General features: G+C 32.2%; 1 protein-coding gene across 1 annotated transcript; it reads right to left on the bottom strand.

Annotated features, from left to right (window-relative positions):
- Nucleotides 1-306: 306 nt before the first annotated feature.
- On the bottom strand, nucleotides 307-4,581 carry LOC131626795 (uncharacterized). Its single transcript, XM_058897630.1, has 11 exons — nucleotides 4,020-4,581; nucleotides 3,648-3,717; nucleotides 3,216-3,299; nucleotides 2,985-3,101; nucleotides 2,438-2,893; nucleotides 1,893-2,293; nucleotides 1,660-1,759; nucleotides 1,505-1,564; nucleotides 1,325-1,411; nucleotides 1,094-1,222; nucleotides 307-947 (listed from the first exon to the last, which is right to left on the bottom strand). The coding sequence occupies exons 1-11, from the start codon at nucleotides 4,061-4,063 to the stop codon at nucleotides 645-647; spliced, it is 1,851 nt and encodes a 616-aa protein (XP_058753613.1). The 5' UTR covers nucleotides 4,064-4,581; the 3' UTR covers nucleotides 307-644.
- Between the last annotated feature and the right edge of the window lie 14,002 nt (nucleotides 4,582-18,583).

Consider the following 18,583-nt stretch of genomic DNA (forward strand, 5'->3'; position numbering starts at 1 on the left):
CTCTAGGAGATAATTATATCTTTATAACTAACTCTATTTAATAAGATGTTATAGTATTACAAACCAGCTCTATTTTGAATTTATTCTCTAATATGTACCCATGCTACATGATATGAAGACTTTCCAAAAAAAAAAACACAAGCTGATTTTATAAGATTTGATTTATGATAAGAAAAATAGGTCTTTGGATTCACAATTTGAATCTCAATTTAAAATCCATGTTGAACTGCAAAAAAGATCCAATTGACAATAGATTGTAACAATAAATCATTTACATTGCTTATAGCAGAATTTCAACTCTTGTGATAAACTACAACAATTATAGATACTACAATAAATAACATGACAAAACATATTACAAATGCAAAATGCTATCACTACATGTTGCAATATTAGATTTATCTGTTACTGCTACCCTGTCAATTTTGTACAAAGGATCAGGATCTGTTGCAGTACACAAAACACGCAGTTGCACGCAGTTTTAGATCTCGGCCGTTAATATGTGATGAGCTTGTTAGTTTGAGATCAAACAGTAGAGATCGAAAACTGCGTGACACAATTACTACACCAAATCCAAATCACAAAAGAATACATACTAATTGATCAAACATTTGCATATAGTCTCCCATAATGTTACAAAGTAATTATTTTACCAGCTCCTTAGGTATGAGATATCGAAAAGTAAAGTTGTGTGGAATCCATTCTATACTCTTTCCGGATTTTGCAAGATGACATTTCTTGATACTTTTTCTCAGAGATTCAGGTATAGAGTGTTGGATCATCTCCATAAGACTGGCATGGGACAAACCCGATTCCTTGGAGAATGAATCTACAATCTTGGGTAGAAGTATTTTCTGGTCCTTGCGTACCCCAAACGTGGCTCTAATGTACTCTTCCTTCGCAACTTCTAATTCTCGATGCACTCTCTTCGGTGTATATACACGTACCTGTCATAAATTTGGTACAAGATCAAACAACTCAATCAGCCACGGTGTAGACAGTAGATTGAGAAGATAGCATCAGAGTATTTTAAAAATGGAGAAATCAAAAACAAAAGAAAAGTACATGTACATATGAGAAATGAGATAAGTACCGCTGGATCAGAGTGGTTTCCAGAACAAAGTGCGAAGTGAAGAAGAGGCTCAGGCTGCTCGATTGCAAATGCTTGTCGTCCATCTCCAGCTTTGAATTTAGTTCTTGAAGAAAAGAACACGCGGAACCACTGCAAGAGGAACCAAGCTACTTAGAAGAAGATCTTCAATCAATAAAAATTTTTGAACAAAATACTTTTTTAACAGGGAAGGGTTGGAACTGTAATATGCACCTGTCCAGGACGAGACATTCGACACCCGAGTATAGTATTCTGTATTGTGTCTGCACTGACGGTATGACCTCCAACATTATATGCAGCCTGTAAAGAGTAATACATTTAGCAATATATCTAAAGCAGATAGACTCGGTTTCGTAGTCAAATTGACTAGTAAAGCTACTAATGGTTTTTTACCTTTAATAGAAGAAGGACCCTTTTGACATTGTTTTGTGGAATTCCATAAGCCAAAAAAGCCTATTAGAAACCAAAGAACAGATTCTAGACCAATTAACCGAGTGAGAGAAATGAAATGTAATAAAGGGTAACATGGTTTTGAAAATAATTATTACATGCATCACTAAAGCATTGTGTACGTTGATCCAGAAAGCTAACTTCTCATCGGGTTTCAACTTCCCCGGATCTACTTCTTCTAATTGACCAATAAGTGACCTGAAACAACATAGAAGTAGATGATCATTATAACTAACTCCTAAGGGTTGGCCTGTTGGTGAAAGCTTGGGTCCTGAGAGTATTGAGAGTATGCTATAAGGCATACCGAACAATTAGATATTAATATACTCACCTGAAATTCTGGAGCAACTGCTCTGTATCACCCAATTTCTGGTTCACTTTATAAATCCATGATACCTCAACCATGGTGCTATAAGGCCCGCTAAACTCCTTGAGTCCTTCAACATGAAAAGGATTTTCTAACTCTACATCAAAAGACGAGTTATTTTTGAATCCTGGACTCCACATGTCTCCTTGATCTCCAATAGAAAAGGCACTTGTTGAAGTACTGGGAGATGAAAGGCCGGGATTTGTTGCAGGTGCGTCTGAAAGTTTGTAATATATCTCTGAAATACATTTAACCATATCCTCAGAAAGCCTATTAGCTGTTTCTGGAATATGATCAAATATTCGAGTACCGAGATGTTCTGCTAGACTGATTATTTTTGTTGAAGCATCAACGTTTTCCGCAAACTGCATACAACAAATCAAGCCAAAGTCAAAAGAAAGCCTCCGAAAGCATCGTTCTCGCTGCTTTAAATACTGATATAGTTACAAACAGAATGGTATGATTGCAGCAAAAACAAGTAAAAGAATTTTCCATGAAACAAGATTTACCTCCACCATAGACAAGGGTTGAGAATAACAGGCGCGTAAAGAATCGGTCAACGCTTCTTCTGGAGGAGATACTCTTGCTGAATATTGAGATAACGAGGAGTGACAACGATGAACACCAGAGTCTAAATGTTTTTCTTCTGGATGATATACAATGCATTCTTTATCCGGAGTCTCGAGTCCATATTCATTACATTCTTTTTTAATACTATCAACCTTGGGATCAATACATTGTACATCAGAACATCCTTTTATTGTTAGAGATGGAGAAACTTCAAGGAATCTATCTCTAGGTGTTATTAGAGGAGGAGACTTTTCGCTTTCCTCCACAGTAGACGGAGCCACGGCGGGAGATAGTTGTTGTTCAAATGCTTTACGGTATAAGGAGAGAAGATATTGTTCCAAATATACAACTTCTAACTCTAAAACCGCAATTTCCTTTATTAAATCTGTGGTTGGCTAGAGTAAGAAATAAACTCGTATCAGACAAAAAGCAATTTGCGAACAACTGATAAAGAAGATTGTTAAAATTCATTGAAGAAATTCCAACCTTGGGTATTGTCATGTCATCTGGATTAACAAGAGATATAGGTCGGTATCCAAGTGCCTTTTCTAATGTGCATCTAACCTTAAATTGGTCTTCTAGTCTTTTCTCTAATTGTAAAATCTGCCACAGAATAGACATAGATAATTGGAAAACACAGTTAAAACAAAATAACCGGTTGAACCGAACTGCAAAAAATATGTATGCAAATTGAAATTAAGAGTTCTGGTAATGTACCTCTTGCTTCAGAGTATTTCGAACATTATTCACGGGGGTTTGTTTAATATTAGCTTCACTGCATTCCGTGACATAACCTGCATCCTGGAACCAGATCAAGCCCATACTTTAGGCATGAAAATTTTTTATGAACCATTAACACAAACTTCAGACACTATATGATACTAGCACGTCGATACCAGTAATAATTTGAAAAATGCAAGTAATTGTATGTAATCATATCTATCAATGTCGAATAGTGTCGAACACCAGACACACCTTCAATCTAAAGTGTTCAAACATGTCACATATATGATTGGTAATAATTGATTGACTATAAAATTTTTTAACAGTGTGTTTATAAGGATTCTACCTTTAAATTCACAAGATAAAAAAGCTAGAAAAAAAGTGATGACAACTTTCTAGATGAAATAGAAAAGTGATTTACTATACCAGCTTTGTTTGATCTGAAGTCTCAAGGCTATCTGAAATATCCTCCTGGACTGTTTTCTTATCAGGAAAGCTGCCATATATAAATATAAAAACAGTAAAACACAATTGATATACAACAAGTTAGAATATTCATTCACATAATAAAAACTGTATTTTAACTTTTAAGATACCCTTTTCAAGAGTTATGAACCCTTCTCCCCAAAATCCAAAAGGGTATACAAAACTATACCCAAAAGAAAAAAATAGACCAAAATTGACATAAATGTGAAAGCTTTATTTTCCATTTTCCAGAAAATTTAGAAACCCCTCTTACATAAATTGCACAATCAAGATAAAAAAAAGACATAAAAGGTCCATTAACTAGAGAATCACCTCTTTGAACGATTATGCCTTGGAATCAAACCTTCAAGCCCCATTAGCAACACTTTCTTAACCAAAATGTAAACTTTTCCACCAGAATCTTCACTGAACTTGACTTGCTTTGTACTCTAGTAGCATTTCAGCATAGGAAAAAAAACCTTCCCTTTTTCAGTACCAACAAAAGCATCAAGTTTCTTTGATTACTTGCACCTAATAATACAGGTTAAAACTTAAACAGAACCATTAATGACCACAAGAAAACCAAACCCATTTGAGTAAAGAATGAGGCTTTTGACTAATGAGGCTGTTCTTTTTGACTAATACACCAATGATTAATGTTATATGCTTCGTGCTATGGTTCTAGGCTTTTGTAAAGGGTTGTTACCTTTTGGGATTTGGTGAGGGTAGAAACAATGATAGAGTATGATAAGTGTCAAAATATAGGACAAATGTGGAAAAGTCACACCGTAAAGGCTCTACAGAGATCCAAGGTCACTGCAGAGAAGAAGAAGATGGTGGCCTACTTCACTATCTTCAATGATGGCTATTTTAGGCTAATAATCTTAGTGGTATGAGTTCAACTAATTTGTTAAGTACACTTCATTCAACAAAATTTCATATATTTGATTTTTATATTCGTAATATATTGAATTTCTTTACATTATTATAAAAAACAAACAACTATTTTGGTTACCCATGTTATATACTACTCTAGTGCCTTATTATTATTATTATTATTATTATTATTATTATTATTATTATTATTATTATTATTATTATTATTATTATTATTATTATTATTATTTGGATTGAAAAATCTTCCGTCTTGTTTAATTTTTATTTTTATAGAAATTCAAAAAACAAAAAGGATGTGCGAAGCAAACATTAATTAGGGTATGTGTTAAAAACATTGTCCTCCCATAAATAAAAGATTAATACCTATTTTTCCCCTGTCGTGTCGTATAGGTCTCGTTTGAAAAACTCTTGCAAAATAAACTTTCATACATTCCCCTACCATTTGAAGATTCTCTCGTTTTAAATTTTATAAGATTTTTATTTTTAAAACCAACCTTGTCATTTGAAGATTCGATCATTTTAATCCCTATAAACTTGAAGATTATGTCATTTTAAACCCTATGCAATATGACGGGCAAGGATGTTTTTACTAAAAAAATAATTTACAGGGTTCAAAATGATAGAGTCCTTCAAGTGGTAAGGTTGGTTTTAAAAACATAAATTTTACAAGGTTTAAAATGAGAGAATCTCCAATTGTTAGGGGAATTCATGCATTTTATTTTGCAGGGAGAGATTTTCAAACGAGCCCTATATGGCAGGAGAGAAAATAAGTATTAACCCAATAAAAAATAAGGACTGGCACATGGACATTGTCCATCTTTAACTTTAAAATTATAAAAATTTATGTTAATATCTGTATTACAAAAATCTGTTAAAAAATATAGTGAATTAGGCGGATATATTAAAGAATGGGTTTAAAACTTTGACCAGTTTAAAAAAAAAACAGATAAAATGAAAATTAGAACGGATCTAGCATGTTAAAACATACCTAATTATTTTAACATTTTCTTTATTCAATTTATTTAAAGGCGTGCCTCAAAGTAAAATGTGCTATAATATTTTTTTGGTACAAAAAAATGTGATATATTTGTGAAAACATAAAAAATATAACAAAAATTGATATATGTGCATGACAAAGGAATATTGAAAACATTTATTTCAACGTTCTCTACTCTCGTCGGCAAGCAAGTGAGAGTTGGTGAGTGTCCTCCACCAATTGCCTCATTTTGCACCATGTCTTTAATCATAAGCCAATTTATTTTTCCTAACAACTAAAGGATTCAAAAATGAAATAAATATCAGATAGTTACAAATTAGATTGTTTTTGGGTTGAAGAGAGATACATATGTTTTCACCATGCTTCAATGAGTAGTACCATTTTTTAGGTAGGTACAATGGACTAGTCTGTATACAGTGTTAAGAACATGGATGGACCCATGTCACCGGGTCTCTAAACAATGTCCTACAATTCATTTTGAAAAAAAAAAAACATATATGTTAATGTTACAAGAGTATAATATAGAATTTAAAATTTAAACCAGTTAAATAAGATTTCGTTACACATTTGTCATATCATATAGACAAATTTTTTTGTTACCATTGATGTGTGACTAAATTAAAACTCATATATAGAATTATAAAAAATTTAAGACGATTATTTTATAGTTGAAGTTGTATACCGCAATTGAACCAAGATCAAGGGGGGTGGGATATGAGAACATAGTCATGAACCCAAACTTGTAAGCACCACCCTATACATATTGTGGGGGGAAAAGGCTCCTAAACTTATTTGAACTCTTTCATATTTTGAGCTGATATATACTTGTCTTGTACAACCAATGTGTATCATGAAAATGGCATTCTATTTGCATTGAGTCCCACTAGAGCACTAACATTTAACCAATAACGAGGAAACAAGTGACTAGGTAACAAAATAGACCTTGTTACAAAGAAAGGAAAGCCACGATTTTACCTCAAAAGGAATGAAAAAGCTAAGGCATAAAGGCATTGTACACTTATAAAGTAGTAGAGCTTTTGTGGAGTTTCCCTTTGTCTAAATGTTTTTGGTTGAATTAGGAGATAAGCATATTTCTTTCATTATCAAAAAGAAAAGTAATGTAACGGTTGTCACATATTGTACTACAAATATTACAAAATATGTTAATCAATGGGACTTTATGTTGTACCAAAACCAATACAAATGAGAAGAAAATGATGGGAGTGTGGTGAGGTGTGGTAAGGTGGCCAGTTTGTTATCTCTTTTTGTCGTTATGTAAAATTTCTGATCAAAGAAAGTTCCTTTATTTTCTGCATGCTTGCTGAGATAGAGAAAAAGTGAACTGAAAAAGGAAGGGAAAAGCTTAAGGAACAGATGAAAAGCTTGATCTGAGAGGAAAATGACAAAGGGAAGTTCACATGTTCATATACATAATTTTGTTTAATGATGATCTTATCTTATATTAATGTTGTTTTAAAATTTGTTGAAAATGAAAAGACAATGGAAGATGTAAAATGTTATGATGATTAAAATAAGGGTTAAATAGTAAACCCTCTGCTTGTTATTATAAATAAATTTGATTTTTTAAATATATTTGATAATTGATGAATCTAATTCATATATAATCGAGATACGAACTACAAAAATAAAATTTATTTATAATAATGATCAGAGAGTATAATTATTTGAAAATAATTTTTCTGTCTTTTTAATATTAAATGTTATCTTCAATTAACACAACTTAGAGAGACAATACATATAACAATTTCTTAATAATTGTCTGGTGTAGCAATTTCTTAATGATTGTTTGATGAATAATATTGTTAGTGTCTGTGTCGGAGTTAGAGCGGTCAATAGGGGGCCATTTAATTTGGGCCCTAGCCCCATAATAAGAGGGTCTAAAAAAATTCAAAAATACTAAGCTCTGAAAAATACATAGGGCCCAAAATTATAAGTTCTCAAAATTTAAGGAGAATTCTTATTCCACCCCATGATTTAAAGAAATATCCTATGCAATTCCTAAAATGTCCCTTTAAAATCGGAAATATATTTTCGGTGCGCACCATTTATTGTTAAAATTGATTGAAAACTTGAGGTATATTTGCGGTTTCAGAGGTGCGTCAATGTTAACCCACCCCATTACAAAAATCAAATTAGCGGACATTAATCATTTAAAAGACATCTCTAACACCTTAGAAATGATGTATAATGTTCAAAACAACCACAAATACCTAATTTCTAACCAAAAACAAACATTTAAGTGGATTTTACATAAACTGTAAAAATTTCAAAATCAACTTACTTGATTGATTGTTGTTGTTTGATTGTTGTTGGATGCTTGATACATTGATGCTTGATACCTTAGAACGACTTCGGTTGCAAATGCGGTTGATTCAGTGAAAGTGAAATTGAGAGAGTTTTGAGAGAGTGGGTGTGTTTTGTTTTTATTTTTGAAACTGTAATGGGAGAGGAAGAGGCAGCGCGCCTTTTAGGTGTCCCACGAACCAAAAATATATATGCGGTTCCATACCGTAGTTGTATTTTCGGTTAGTTCCAACGTTAATGTCAATTATGGTACGTACCGGAAATATACTTCCGGTTTTGAGGATCATTTAGTGCACTAAAAAATCATGGGGTGGAATTAGAATTTCCCAAATTTAAATGGGGACTATAAGACCTCAAATAAAATAAAATTATTTTAAAAAATAAAATAAAAAACTCGAAAAAAAACTTATAAACAAAAAATATTTTTAAAAAGTAAAAAACAATGTTAATTTTTAAAAGAATAAACAACTTTTTAAAATAGTTTAAAATAAGTTTTTTCAATAAAAAAAGATAAAATACATTTTTTATCCTTTATGTTTACCTCTTCCAGCAGGATTTGAACCCACTCAAAAGAGGTTAAAGGGACAAAGTACAAACAATATATATATATATATATATATATATATATATATATATATATATATATATATATATATATATATATATATATATATGTGGATAGATTTTGTAGGATTTGGATGTTATCATAATGATAGGTATTGACTCAAAATAGTGTCTGGCTTATCCCTCTTACGGGAGCCCCTCTATGTCTACATAGTGAAGGTTGCAAATCCCTTTTACTCTAATATGAATGTCCTTTTATAGTGTAAGATCTAGCTCCCATCAATAGTCACAGTTTAATGGGTCTGTATGGCCATAATATTCGTAACCACCCATTAAATGTTTGTAATGTTCATAACTGCCCATAATGGCTTGTAACGTTCGTAACTGCTTATCTATTGAGTTTCGTAATTGTACTTGGATAACCAACCAACTCAGCCTGGAACAACCCGGCCAGGCACAAGCACAAAACCGACCAGGCACAAGCCTGCATAGGCACAGGCACAACCTGGCCGGGTACAACTAGTCGTCCTCTATCGCTTCAGCACCAATCAGCATATCTGGTTACAATACTCGGTCAGAAGAATTATGGGGAATATAACAAGCCCCCGAGCACGAGTCTCGTTGCTAGGATGAAGTGTTCGGTTATAAAGAGCCCCATAATTTCTTGCACTTATATTCAACTAGTTCTTGCAAGACTACCTTCATTATTATAGATATTATATTCCTTTTTCTTTCTCTTAGCCTTGTCCGGAGAAAGGGTTCCAACCTTATAATAAGAGAAGTCAGAAGTTCTTAATGGATCTTTGATTAGTCTGAAGTCATTGAACCAGGTGGGCTCTTTAAAGTCATAGTTTTCTTTTTATCGATTCATAATTATTTAGAGCCCCAAGCGACTTATAGACTCAGTTCACTTATCTTTATCCTTGAGTGCTTATCTCGGGATATAGGCGAAACCTTTCGCGTACAAAATTTCATTGAAATGAAGTACCTTGTCCGGGTTGAGACATAATTGAGAGAGCTCGTCTGTTAATTCTTGGCTTTTTCTTATTTATAAATGTATGAATACCTGCGAAGCGGTCTATTCCCAAGTTGGGTCTCTCGAGTACGAAGCCCATAAGAGTAAGTGTCAGGATATAAGATACCCAATTTTACATTACTTTTGGCTAATTTATGAAATCAGCGATGGTGTTTTTAAGATCCCCAAGACGATAGTAGTTTAAAACCTTTATTTACTGCATAAATTCGAGTACGAATAAAAATGTACGTGGAGAAGAATACTTGGAATGCCTTTGCAATTTAAATATTCTATTCGTAAGGTTAGCAACTTCCTAGTATTTCCAAAGTCCATCGTTACCAAACAAAACCCGAGTGTTTGCATTTGGGTAACTCGATACTATGACAAGTTACGATGCTTATACTATTTAATTCCTGGTACTGTCGGGCTCAATCTCATCCCGACGAGCCCCAAGTACTCGAACTTATGGTACTCGACCTATAGCCGAATTGCACCAAAAGCTACAAGTTATTTACTTTGCCCGGAATGGGTTCATATTACCCGAATGTTATACCAAACCCCAAGTCATGGGGTTAAGTTTTATTACCCAAATTATATAACCTCTTCAGATTGCATTTGTGATGAACTTCAGTAGTTTTCCCCTTTATGCTCACAGTTTCAATAGGGAATGAACACAAAGAGAATGACCTCAATTTTTACTCGGGAATTACCATAAGGGGAGTTACCATATGGCAAGGATTTGCCACAGAGTCAACTTCGGTTTCTTCTGGGAGTTACCATAATGGGAGTTACTGTTTTCAGTAAGGAGTCACCACAAAGGGAGTCAACCTCGGTTTCTGTCGGGAGTTACCACAATGGGAGTTACAATTTTCAGCAAGGAGTCACCACGAAGGGAGTCAACCTCAGTTTCTGTCGGGAGTTACCACAATGGATGTTACTGTTTTCGGAAAAGAAGTCACCACGAAGGGAGTCAATCTCGGTTTCTGCCAGGAGTAACCACAATGGGAGTTATCGTTTTCGGCAAGGAGTCACCACGAAGGGAGTCAACCTTGGTGCGAGATGTATATTAACATGGAATTTGTTTAGAGGTATGGTTAACATGACTTGGTACCATTTCAGATCCCCTTTACCAGGAGGAAAGGTTGATCGAGTTTCCCACTTGGTTCAGAGCCCTTTTATCCGAAGGCGAGGTTGACCGAATTGTCTTCGCGGTTCAGAGCCCTTTTACCCAAAGGCGAGGTTAACCGAGTTGTCTTCCTACTATTTATAGTGGTGTTACATTTTGTTTGAATTCTACCTAGTTTTGAGACCTAATAAGAGTAGGGCGCCTCCTGCCCACGCATGGGAGAAGGACGACACCTTTTACTTCTTTTAGTAGATCTAAATGAGATATTTTACAAACGGCAGAGACATTAGCTCACATTATACAACAATGTAGTAGGTTGTTACATAAAAAATGTGACGTAAAACTAGTTTAATTTTCATTTTTGATTTCGATTTCATGCCGTGAATGATGATTAGAAAGGGTTTCTGACTCACTCATATGTTCTTATGCTTGTTGTTTTCTTATTTTTAGTAGCTTCCTTACTAGAAAAATGGACAACCATGAAAACCACGTTGATGCCAACCCAGGGATCCCAAACCATTCAGCTGCAAACTCGGTCATTCCCCTACTAACCCAAACCTTCCTGTTGCCAACCCAGGGTTTAATTTACGATTTGTGACATCTTAAATTTTGTTAAACATAATATGTGCCGAGTTCCGAGAGTCTGACATCTCTAGGCTCTTCTAACAATCTTCCTAACCGGGATACCTATACAACCCCCAAGTGTGAGGCTTGAGAAACATGATGAAGCGCTTTGATCAAAAGCTATCACAGTTAGATATTCTAACTTCTTTGACCATAGCTTTTTATTGCTCTTTTATTGAGAGTTTAAACTCTTAGATAAGATGTAAGTCCTTCCGACCATCTTCCTGCATAATTTAATGAGTTTAGGAAAATATGAGATGCCTCCTGCCCGTGCAAGGGAAGTGAGCGACACCCATTGCTTCAAGTAAGCTCTAAGTAGTTGTAATTACAAACAGCTGAGTATTTTGCCCGCCTTTTTACAACAACAACTATTGTAATATATAAATTTCTAACCAATCAGACATTTATTGTATGATCAACCTTGTGCATCGAGTTAGTTCGTCGGGTCCACTTGTCATTTAGCTCGCCGAGTCATGATACATAACAAATTAGATTATAACACTATTTCCTAACCAATAATCAATATTTTAACTCAACTTTATCTAAAATATTTTGATTTTCCAAAAAGAGTAAAAACCTCATCGATATCAGCGACCATTGAGAATTGCCGCAAATAAATTCTGGGAATTGTATAAGCGGCGATTTTTATAACTCCCTTAAAACAATTAGCTGAGGTCAAAAACCCCCTCTAGTTCCAATAATAACCCCCACAATTCATGTGCGTTTTTGTAGTGCAACTTTTCAATGATACTTATCAGACTTTATACACTACTCATGTGGAGAATGTAGAATGTAGTTAGACAACTAGTTCCTACTCAAGAATATAGGATTTCACTTTAAATCACCTGAATAAAGAGTTGGCTGAGGAGGAAGTGAAGAGGGACTTGTATGATATGGCTCGTTTGAAGCCCCCATGCCCAGATGGTTATCCTGCAGGTTTCTACCGAAAATCGTGGGAAACTGTTGGAGACAATGTCTCCAGGTTTATCAAGAACATGTGGGGAAATCCCTTTCAAATTGCTGAGGCAAATCAAAATGATCCTTGCCTCATTGAAACAACTTATCGCCCCCAATATGTCCATTATTTTCGTCCTATATCCATTGCAAAATTATTATTAACAGATTAAAAAGATCCATGAGTACTATTATATCCCCAGGCCTAACTCGTTTTATTCCTATGAGGAACATTCATGAGAGCACATTGGTAGCCTTCCAATGATAAATAGTATGAATAGGTTTAAGGGTAAGAAGAGTTTCTTTGTAATAAAATTATATCTTGATAAGGCTTATGATATGATTAATTGGAATTTTATGCATTATGTCTTAGTGGAGATTAGAATCCTTGAAAATATGAGGGAGATTATAATGCATGTTATCACTTCAGTCAAGATGAGAGTGCTTTGGAATGGTGAGACAAGTTAGTATTTTGCTGCAAAGAAAGGCCTAAGACAGGGAGACCCTGTGTCCCCCTATCTCTTTGTCTTGTGCCTACATAAACTCTCTCGTATGATATATGATGCAGTTGGAGAAGGGAAGTGAGATTGTATGAAAGCTGGTAGAAATGGTCCAAAGATTTCTCATTTGATGTTTGCAGATGATTTACTTTTGTTTGGTAGATCCTCTAAGAATCAAATAAAATGCATTATGGATGTTCCAAACAAATTTAGTGAACTCTCTAAGCAAAAGATTACTGTTGATAAATCTAGCATCATGTTCTTAAAAAAACATTACAGTTCATCTTAAAAGACAAATTACTCAAGTATCAGGTCTCAAGGAAATATTTGAGCTAGGAAAATGCCTTGGGGTCCCGTTAACATGTAAAAGTCCTAAGGTCAATCAAATGAAATCTCAGAGTTTTTCACTATAGCTGGTTTAAGAACTGCAGATGGAAAGTGGAATTGGAACATGTTCAGGAATTTGTTCCACTAAGATTTGTTGGAAAAATTCCTTGCGATTTCTTCACCGAGTCAAAACCATAATGAAGATGATACTTGTATATGGGGTTTAACATCATATGGAAACTTCACAATGTCAAGCATATTTGAAAATATAATGGAGGTAATGAGGAATATAGGGATCATTGGAAGGGTATTTCGAGGCTGAACGTTGCAGAGAGAATTCAAACTTTTGTTTAGACGAGACACCATAATGGGCTTAAAATCAGTCAATACCTTAGCATCCTGAATATGCGAGATAATTTGTGTGGAGACTTTGTTGACCAGGTGGAATCCAGCATTCATGTTCTTAGAGACTGCAAAATTTCTAAAGATATCTTGATGCATCAGGTTCATAGTAACTGCATGGACTATTTTTTACAGCTAACCTTGCACGATTGGATGGAATCTAACATGACGAATAAGCTTGGTAAAATGAACGATAACTGGCAGGAAGTCTGGGCGACATCTTGCTACAACATTTGGCATTGGAGAAATCAAAGGTTGCATAATCTATATTTCATAACGCCTTGCGATTTGCCTTATGAAATTATGGATCAAGATGATGCAATTAATTATCAGAGTTAAACCAAGCAGGAGAATGCATCTTTGTTGGGACCCTCTAAAAATAGAGTGGATTTGTATTAATGTTGATGTAGTAGTTCAGGCTGATGGCTTTGTTGGGTGCGGCGGTGTGTTTCAAGACCATAGTGACAGTTGGATAGCAGGTTTCTTGAAAATAAATGGTAAATGTAGGATTTTACAATAACGTTTTGGGTTTGCTTGAGGGTTTAAAAGAAGCTCAAGCTAGAGACTGTAGTTGTTTAGTTGTGAATTTGGACGGCTTAAAAGTTGTCGAAGCTGTAACAAGTAAGGTTAACAACATTGGACAGGGGTGGAATCTCATTTGGAAAATCAAAAACACGACAGAAGATAATCCAAACATTCTTATCTCTCACGTGTTTCGTGAAGGAAATAAATATGCAGACGGTTTTCTAAAGATAGACATTAACTTACTTAGATGGAGTCGACTTTATCAAAAATGTTTTCAGCACATATATAAAATTTATCTAAAGGATATTCATGTTTCTCCTTTAACACAGTTTGCCGTTGTCTAGTTTCGGGCTTATGCCCTTCAAAGCAAAAAAAAAAAGATTAGAAAAATGAGAAGACAAATCTATGAATAAATGAAGAAAAGTGTTATTCACATACCAAAATCCTACACCTATATTCTATTTCACTATTCACTAATACAGTGAAAAATGAAATATTTAATAATAATTTATTTATTTAAAAAAATATAAAAATAATTTTTTTTAATGTTTTTTATTTAGATTAAGGGGTTGCGGATGAAAAAATGTAATTAACCAACATTTTAAATATCTTTAACCAACTTCATAATTGGTAAAAAGCTTGACGTTTATTAACCAACTTCATAACTTTATTAACCAACATTTCACTTTTCATTAATCAATTTTCTTTTATTACTAAAAATTATTTTTAATATATGTACGTTTATTAACTAACTTTATTAACCAACATTTTGCTTTTCATTAACCAACTTTGTTTTTCTACTAAACTATTTTTAATATCTAAGCGTTCATTAATCAACTTCATCACTTCATTAACCAACTTTTTATACTTCATTGACCAACTTTATTTCACCATTAAATTTTACTGTTAATATACTATTCATGAGCACTATTCATCAATATTGTTCACGTCACTGTTCAAATTACTCTTTATAAATATATTTTTTATTTTAGAAAAATATTGTTCACTGTATAAATATGGTGAATAATATTTAATGTAAATATTTAGTGTATAATTGGATGTAAGAATAACAAACCGCATAAATAAATAAATAAATAAATAAATAAATGAATTGGGGACTATGACACTAATGACTCAAGTGGATAAGAAAAAATCTATAATCTATTTTAATTTTAATATATCAATTCTAAGCCGTGTGTTATTTTATCGACAACTCATCATCTAACTTATCACATTAATTAAAATCTGACATGACACTCTTAAAAACTATCCATTTAAATTTTATAATATTCAATTCAGCATAATTTGTAAAGTTTCATTCCTACCTTATTTAACTATATTTATATATTTCACAATTTATACTATAATATTTTATTCCAAAAATATAAATAGAATAATTTTAATAAAAAATTGCATTCATATTTATTATTTTTAAAATCAGTGAGAAAAAAAATACCTTATTATAATGCCTAAAATAATATGGTCAAACAAGATATTCAAATTTAACTTTTTTTTTTATATTTTATATAATAAAATATAATTTGTATAAAACAATAAAAAAATTAAAATAGTTTTTAAATGTTACAAATTAACTTAAAATAAATTTTATAATATTTTAATCCCCAAACATATAAATAAATTATCTTTAATAGAAAAAAATTCCATTCACATTTATCAATTTTAAAACATGTATAGGGATGTCAATGGGGCAGGTTAGAGAAGGATAGTATAGTACACGTTTCTATATTTGCGGTTTGAAAAAATCACTATAGCCAAACTCATACTTGCGTGGGCACCAAAATTTATACTCGTACTCGTATCTTATGGATATCTAAAATTTATACTCGTACTCGTATCCTATGAATATTTAAGTAATCATACTCATATCTGTTTACGCATATTTCCAGTAAAACATTATTGATCAATTATAATATATTATGTCATTTTAAAATTTTAACAACATTTTAAAAAGTCAAGAATGTTATTTATATTAAAATGCGTATAAGTTTAATAGTAATGCATTTTGTTAAATTGATAAGTACATACGTGTATATAAAAATAAAAATATATAAATATATTACTTCACATTTCTCAATCACTTAAACCACTCAACTATATTTTTCGAATATCCATAGTATTCATCTAAAATTTTTAAAATGGGTCTCACTAAACTTACAATATATTCTAAATTTATATTTTACCTTAATATATAAATATATTTTGATGATTTGGAATAAGAGAAGGGATGCCACCATTTTGTATAAAATTGAACCAAGAATTATGGTGGTTGGGATTCATTAAAAAAATGTTGAAATAAAATTTTGAAGTGTAATTTTAAAATTTTTTATTGAAATATATATAGGGAAAAAACTTACCGTTAAAAAAGAGCTGTTGTAAAAAATTTGACTATCATCTTTATTTGAAAAAATAGCTGTTATACATTTATTATTAATATTATATATATTTTATTATATTTATTGTTTCAAAATTATTCAAAAGATTGTTTTACTACGGTGCCAAACAAAGCACCCCTTGCAAGTTTTTACTACTTATGCACATACATATTTTGAATTTACTGACACACCATACATTGAGCTTTGTGAAGCACTCCCCGGTGTGGGTGCTCTAAGGTACTCTTATTTGTGTTTATATCCGTTTATTTTAATGAATAATTATCAGTATCCATATCTATATTGTGAATTTTTACCTACATATTATGTGTAATTTTTGCAAATATGCATTGGAAATGAGCCCAATTATTTTCCTTATAATAAAAAAAAACTCTGTTACAATGTCTAAAATAAAATGGTCAAACAAAGTTTTCAAATTCAACTTTTTTTATGCAATACAAAAGTAATTAGAAGAAACAATATATACCTATAGACAACATCTATACTAGAACGTTACATGTTTCAGAATGAACAAAATATTTTTCAAAATGTTCAAAAAAGGCAAAATAAAACAAAACTTTTTGTGTTACTATTTTAATTATAACTATCTAGAACTTCTAATATTTATTTTACTATAATATGTTACATTCCATTCATAACTTTCAATGAAATCACATTTATTCATATATTCCGCAAGTAATTTCTTTATTTCCTTTCCAGTCTATTATTTTTATTTTTCTTGTGTTTATTAACTTTTCTTAGAATATCTAAATCCCATTATATAATAATTTACACTGCAAAATTTATAAATAATTATTTTTAATAAAAATCAATTTCTTTTATATTTATCAGTTTTAAAATCACAGCATAAAAAAAATACACTATTGCAATGCTTAGAATAATAATTTCAAAACGTATGTTTATTTTTATAAGCAATTTTTTATTCAAAATCTGAACATTGGGGTACTCAAACCAAAATACAAAAAGGAAGAATATAACGTCTATAATCATAATAATCAAACCTACTACTCAAAGATAATCTAAGGGACATTTACACCTGATCGAGCATAACAGGTGGCCAGCAACTGTGAGGCTTGAACTTTGGGACGGTTGAGAGAAAAAAAAAGGGGCTGTACCTGTAAGACACTCTGATACCAAAGTAAGTGTTCGGACAACAAGGTACAACAAAAAATTAAGTGAGAGATTTTGGGTTGAAATGTGATTACCTTGCCCTCTGAGGCTAGAGGGCTATTTATAGGGCAACTCTGTAACGGTGGATTCCATCTTTTGAGGGCCCGTACGTGGTTTTCGACCGGAAAACGCGGAGAGTTAGTCGTTACCGAGCACGAGGCTTTAATGTGCTCGGTTGTGCCTTGTTTTTGCCCTGGGCATGCTGGAAAAGGCTGCCGCGTGTTTGGGCCAGGACGTATTGGGGCAAAGAGTGGATTAGGCCAATCTAAATAATTGGGATAGTCCGGAACAACACCATTTGTAAACATTACAATTCAAACGATTTGATTCTATTTGAATCTTAAGAAAAATATAGCCACATAAATTGGACAAAAGACTAAAGAAATAGAGACGAAATAGTTTTGTAAAAAAAATATTATTTATTTAAACAAAAACTAGAAATTACTTCATTGCGATATTTATGATATAAAATATGAAAAAACAATAAAAAAAAGTCTATTAATTAAATATCTTTTTCTTTTATGATAATGGAAAATATTAGAAATAACAATATTAAAATAAACAAAAACAAAAAATGATTACAAAATTAAAATCGTCAAAGCAATAAAAAAATTAAATATCTTTTTATTTTATGATAATAACACATATTAGCAATTGCAATGTTAAAATAAATTAAAAAAAAAAAAAATGATTACAAAATGTTGGTACCATCTAATATTCTTTTAAATTTGTCTGAGTATATCCAATTCCTAAGAAATGTTTGTCAAAAAACATTCAATATATGAAAAGTAGGTAAAACTTCTGTAAACCAAAATGAAATTCAACCATATTCATCACAAAATTCATATGAAACCTACTCAAAGAATTCCAATCAATTGAATATGATCAAGAAAGCCAGAAGAAACAACTGACAAAGATTTCCTGCATCAATGAGATGTCCAACATGTCTATCTATTATACAACCATAAATCATTCATTATTACACTTACATAATGTTAAAATGGTATTACAACAACAGAAAGAATGTTATTACAACATGTTTCATCCTTTAGCATATTCT

Source organism: Vicia villosa, unplaced genomic scaffold (assembly GCF_029867415.1).
Source record: "Vicia villosa cultivar HV-30 ecotype Madison, WI unplaced genomic scaffold, Vvil1.0 ctg.000321F_1_1_2_unsc, whole genome shotgun sequence".
NCBI lineage: Eukaryota > Viridiplantae > Streptophyta > Magnoliopsida > Fabales > Fabaceae > Vicia > Vicia villosa.

Bases quoted from the DNA above. Each gene is read 5' to 3' on its own strand.
- LOC131626795 (XM_058897630.1), bottom strand. From the start codon at position 4,063: ATGGGGCTTGAAGGTTTGATTCCAAGGCATAATCGTTCAAAGAG. The intron at 3,300-3,647 runs GTATAGTAAATC...ATCTGGTTCCAG, and splicing joins CTTCAGATCAAACAAAGCTG to GATGCAGGTTATGTCACGGA. The intron at 1,412-1,504 runs GTAAAAAACCAT...TACTCTTTACAG, and splicing joins GGGTCCTTCTTCTATTAAAG to GCTGCATATAATGTTGGAGG.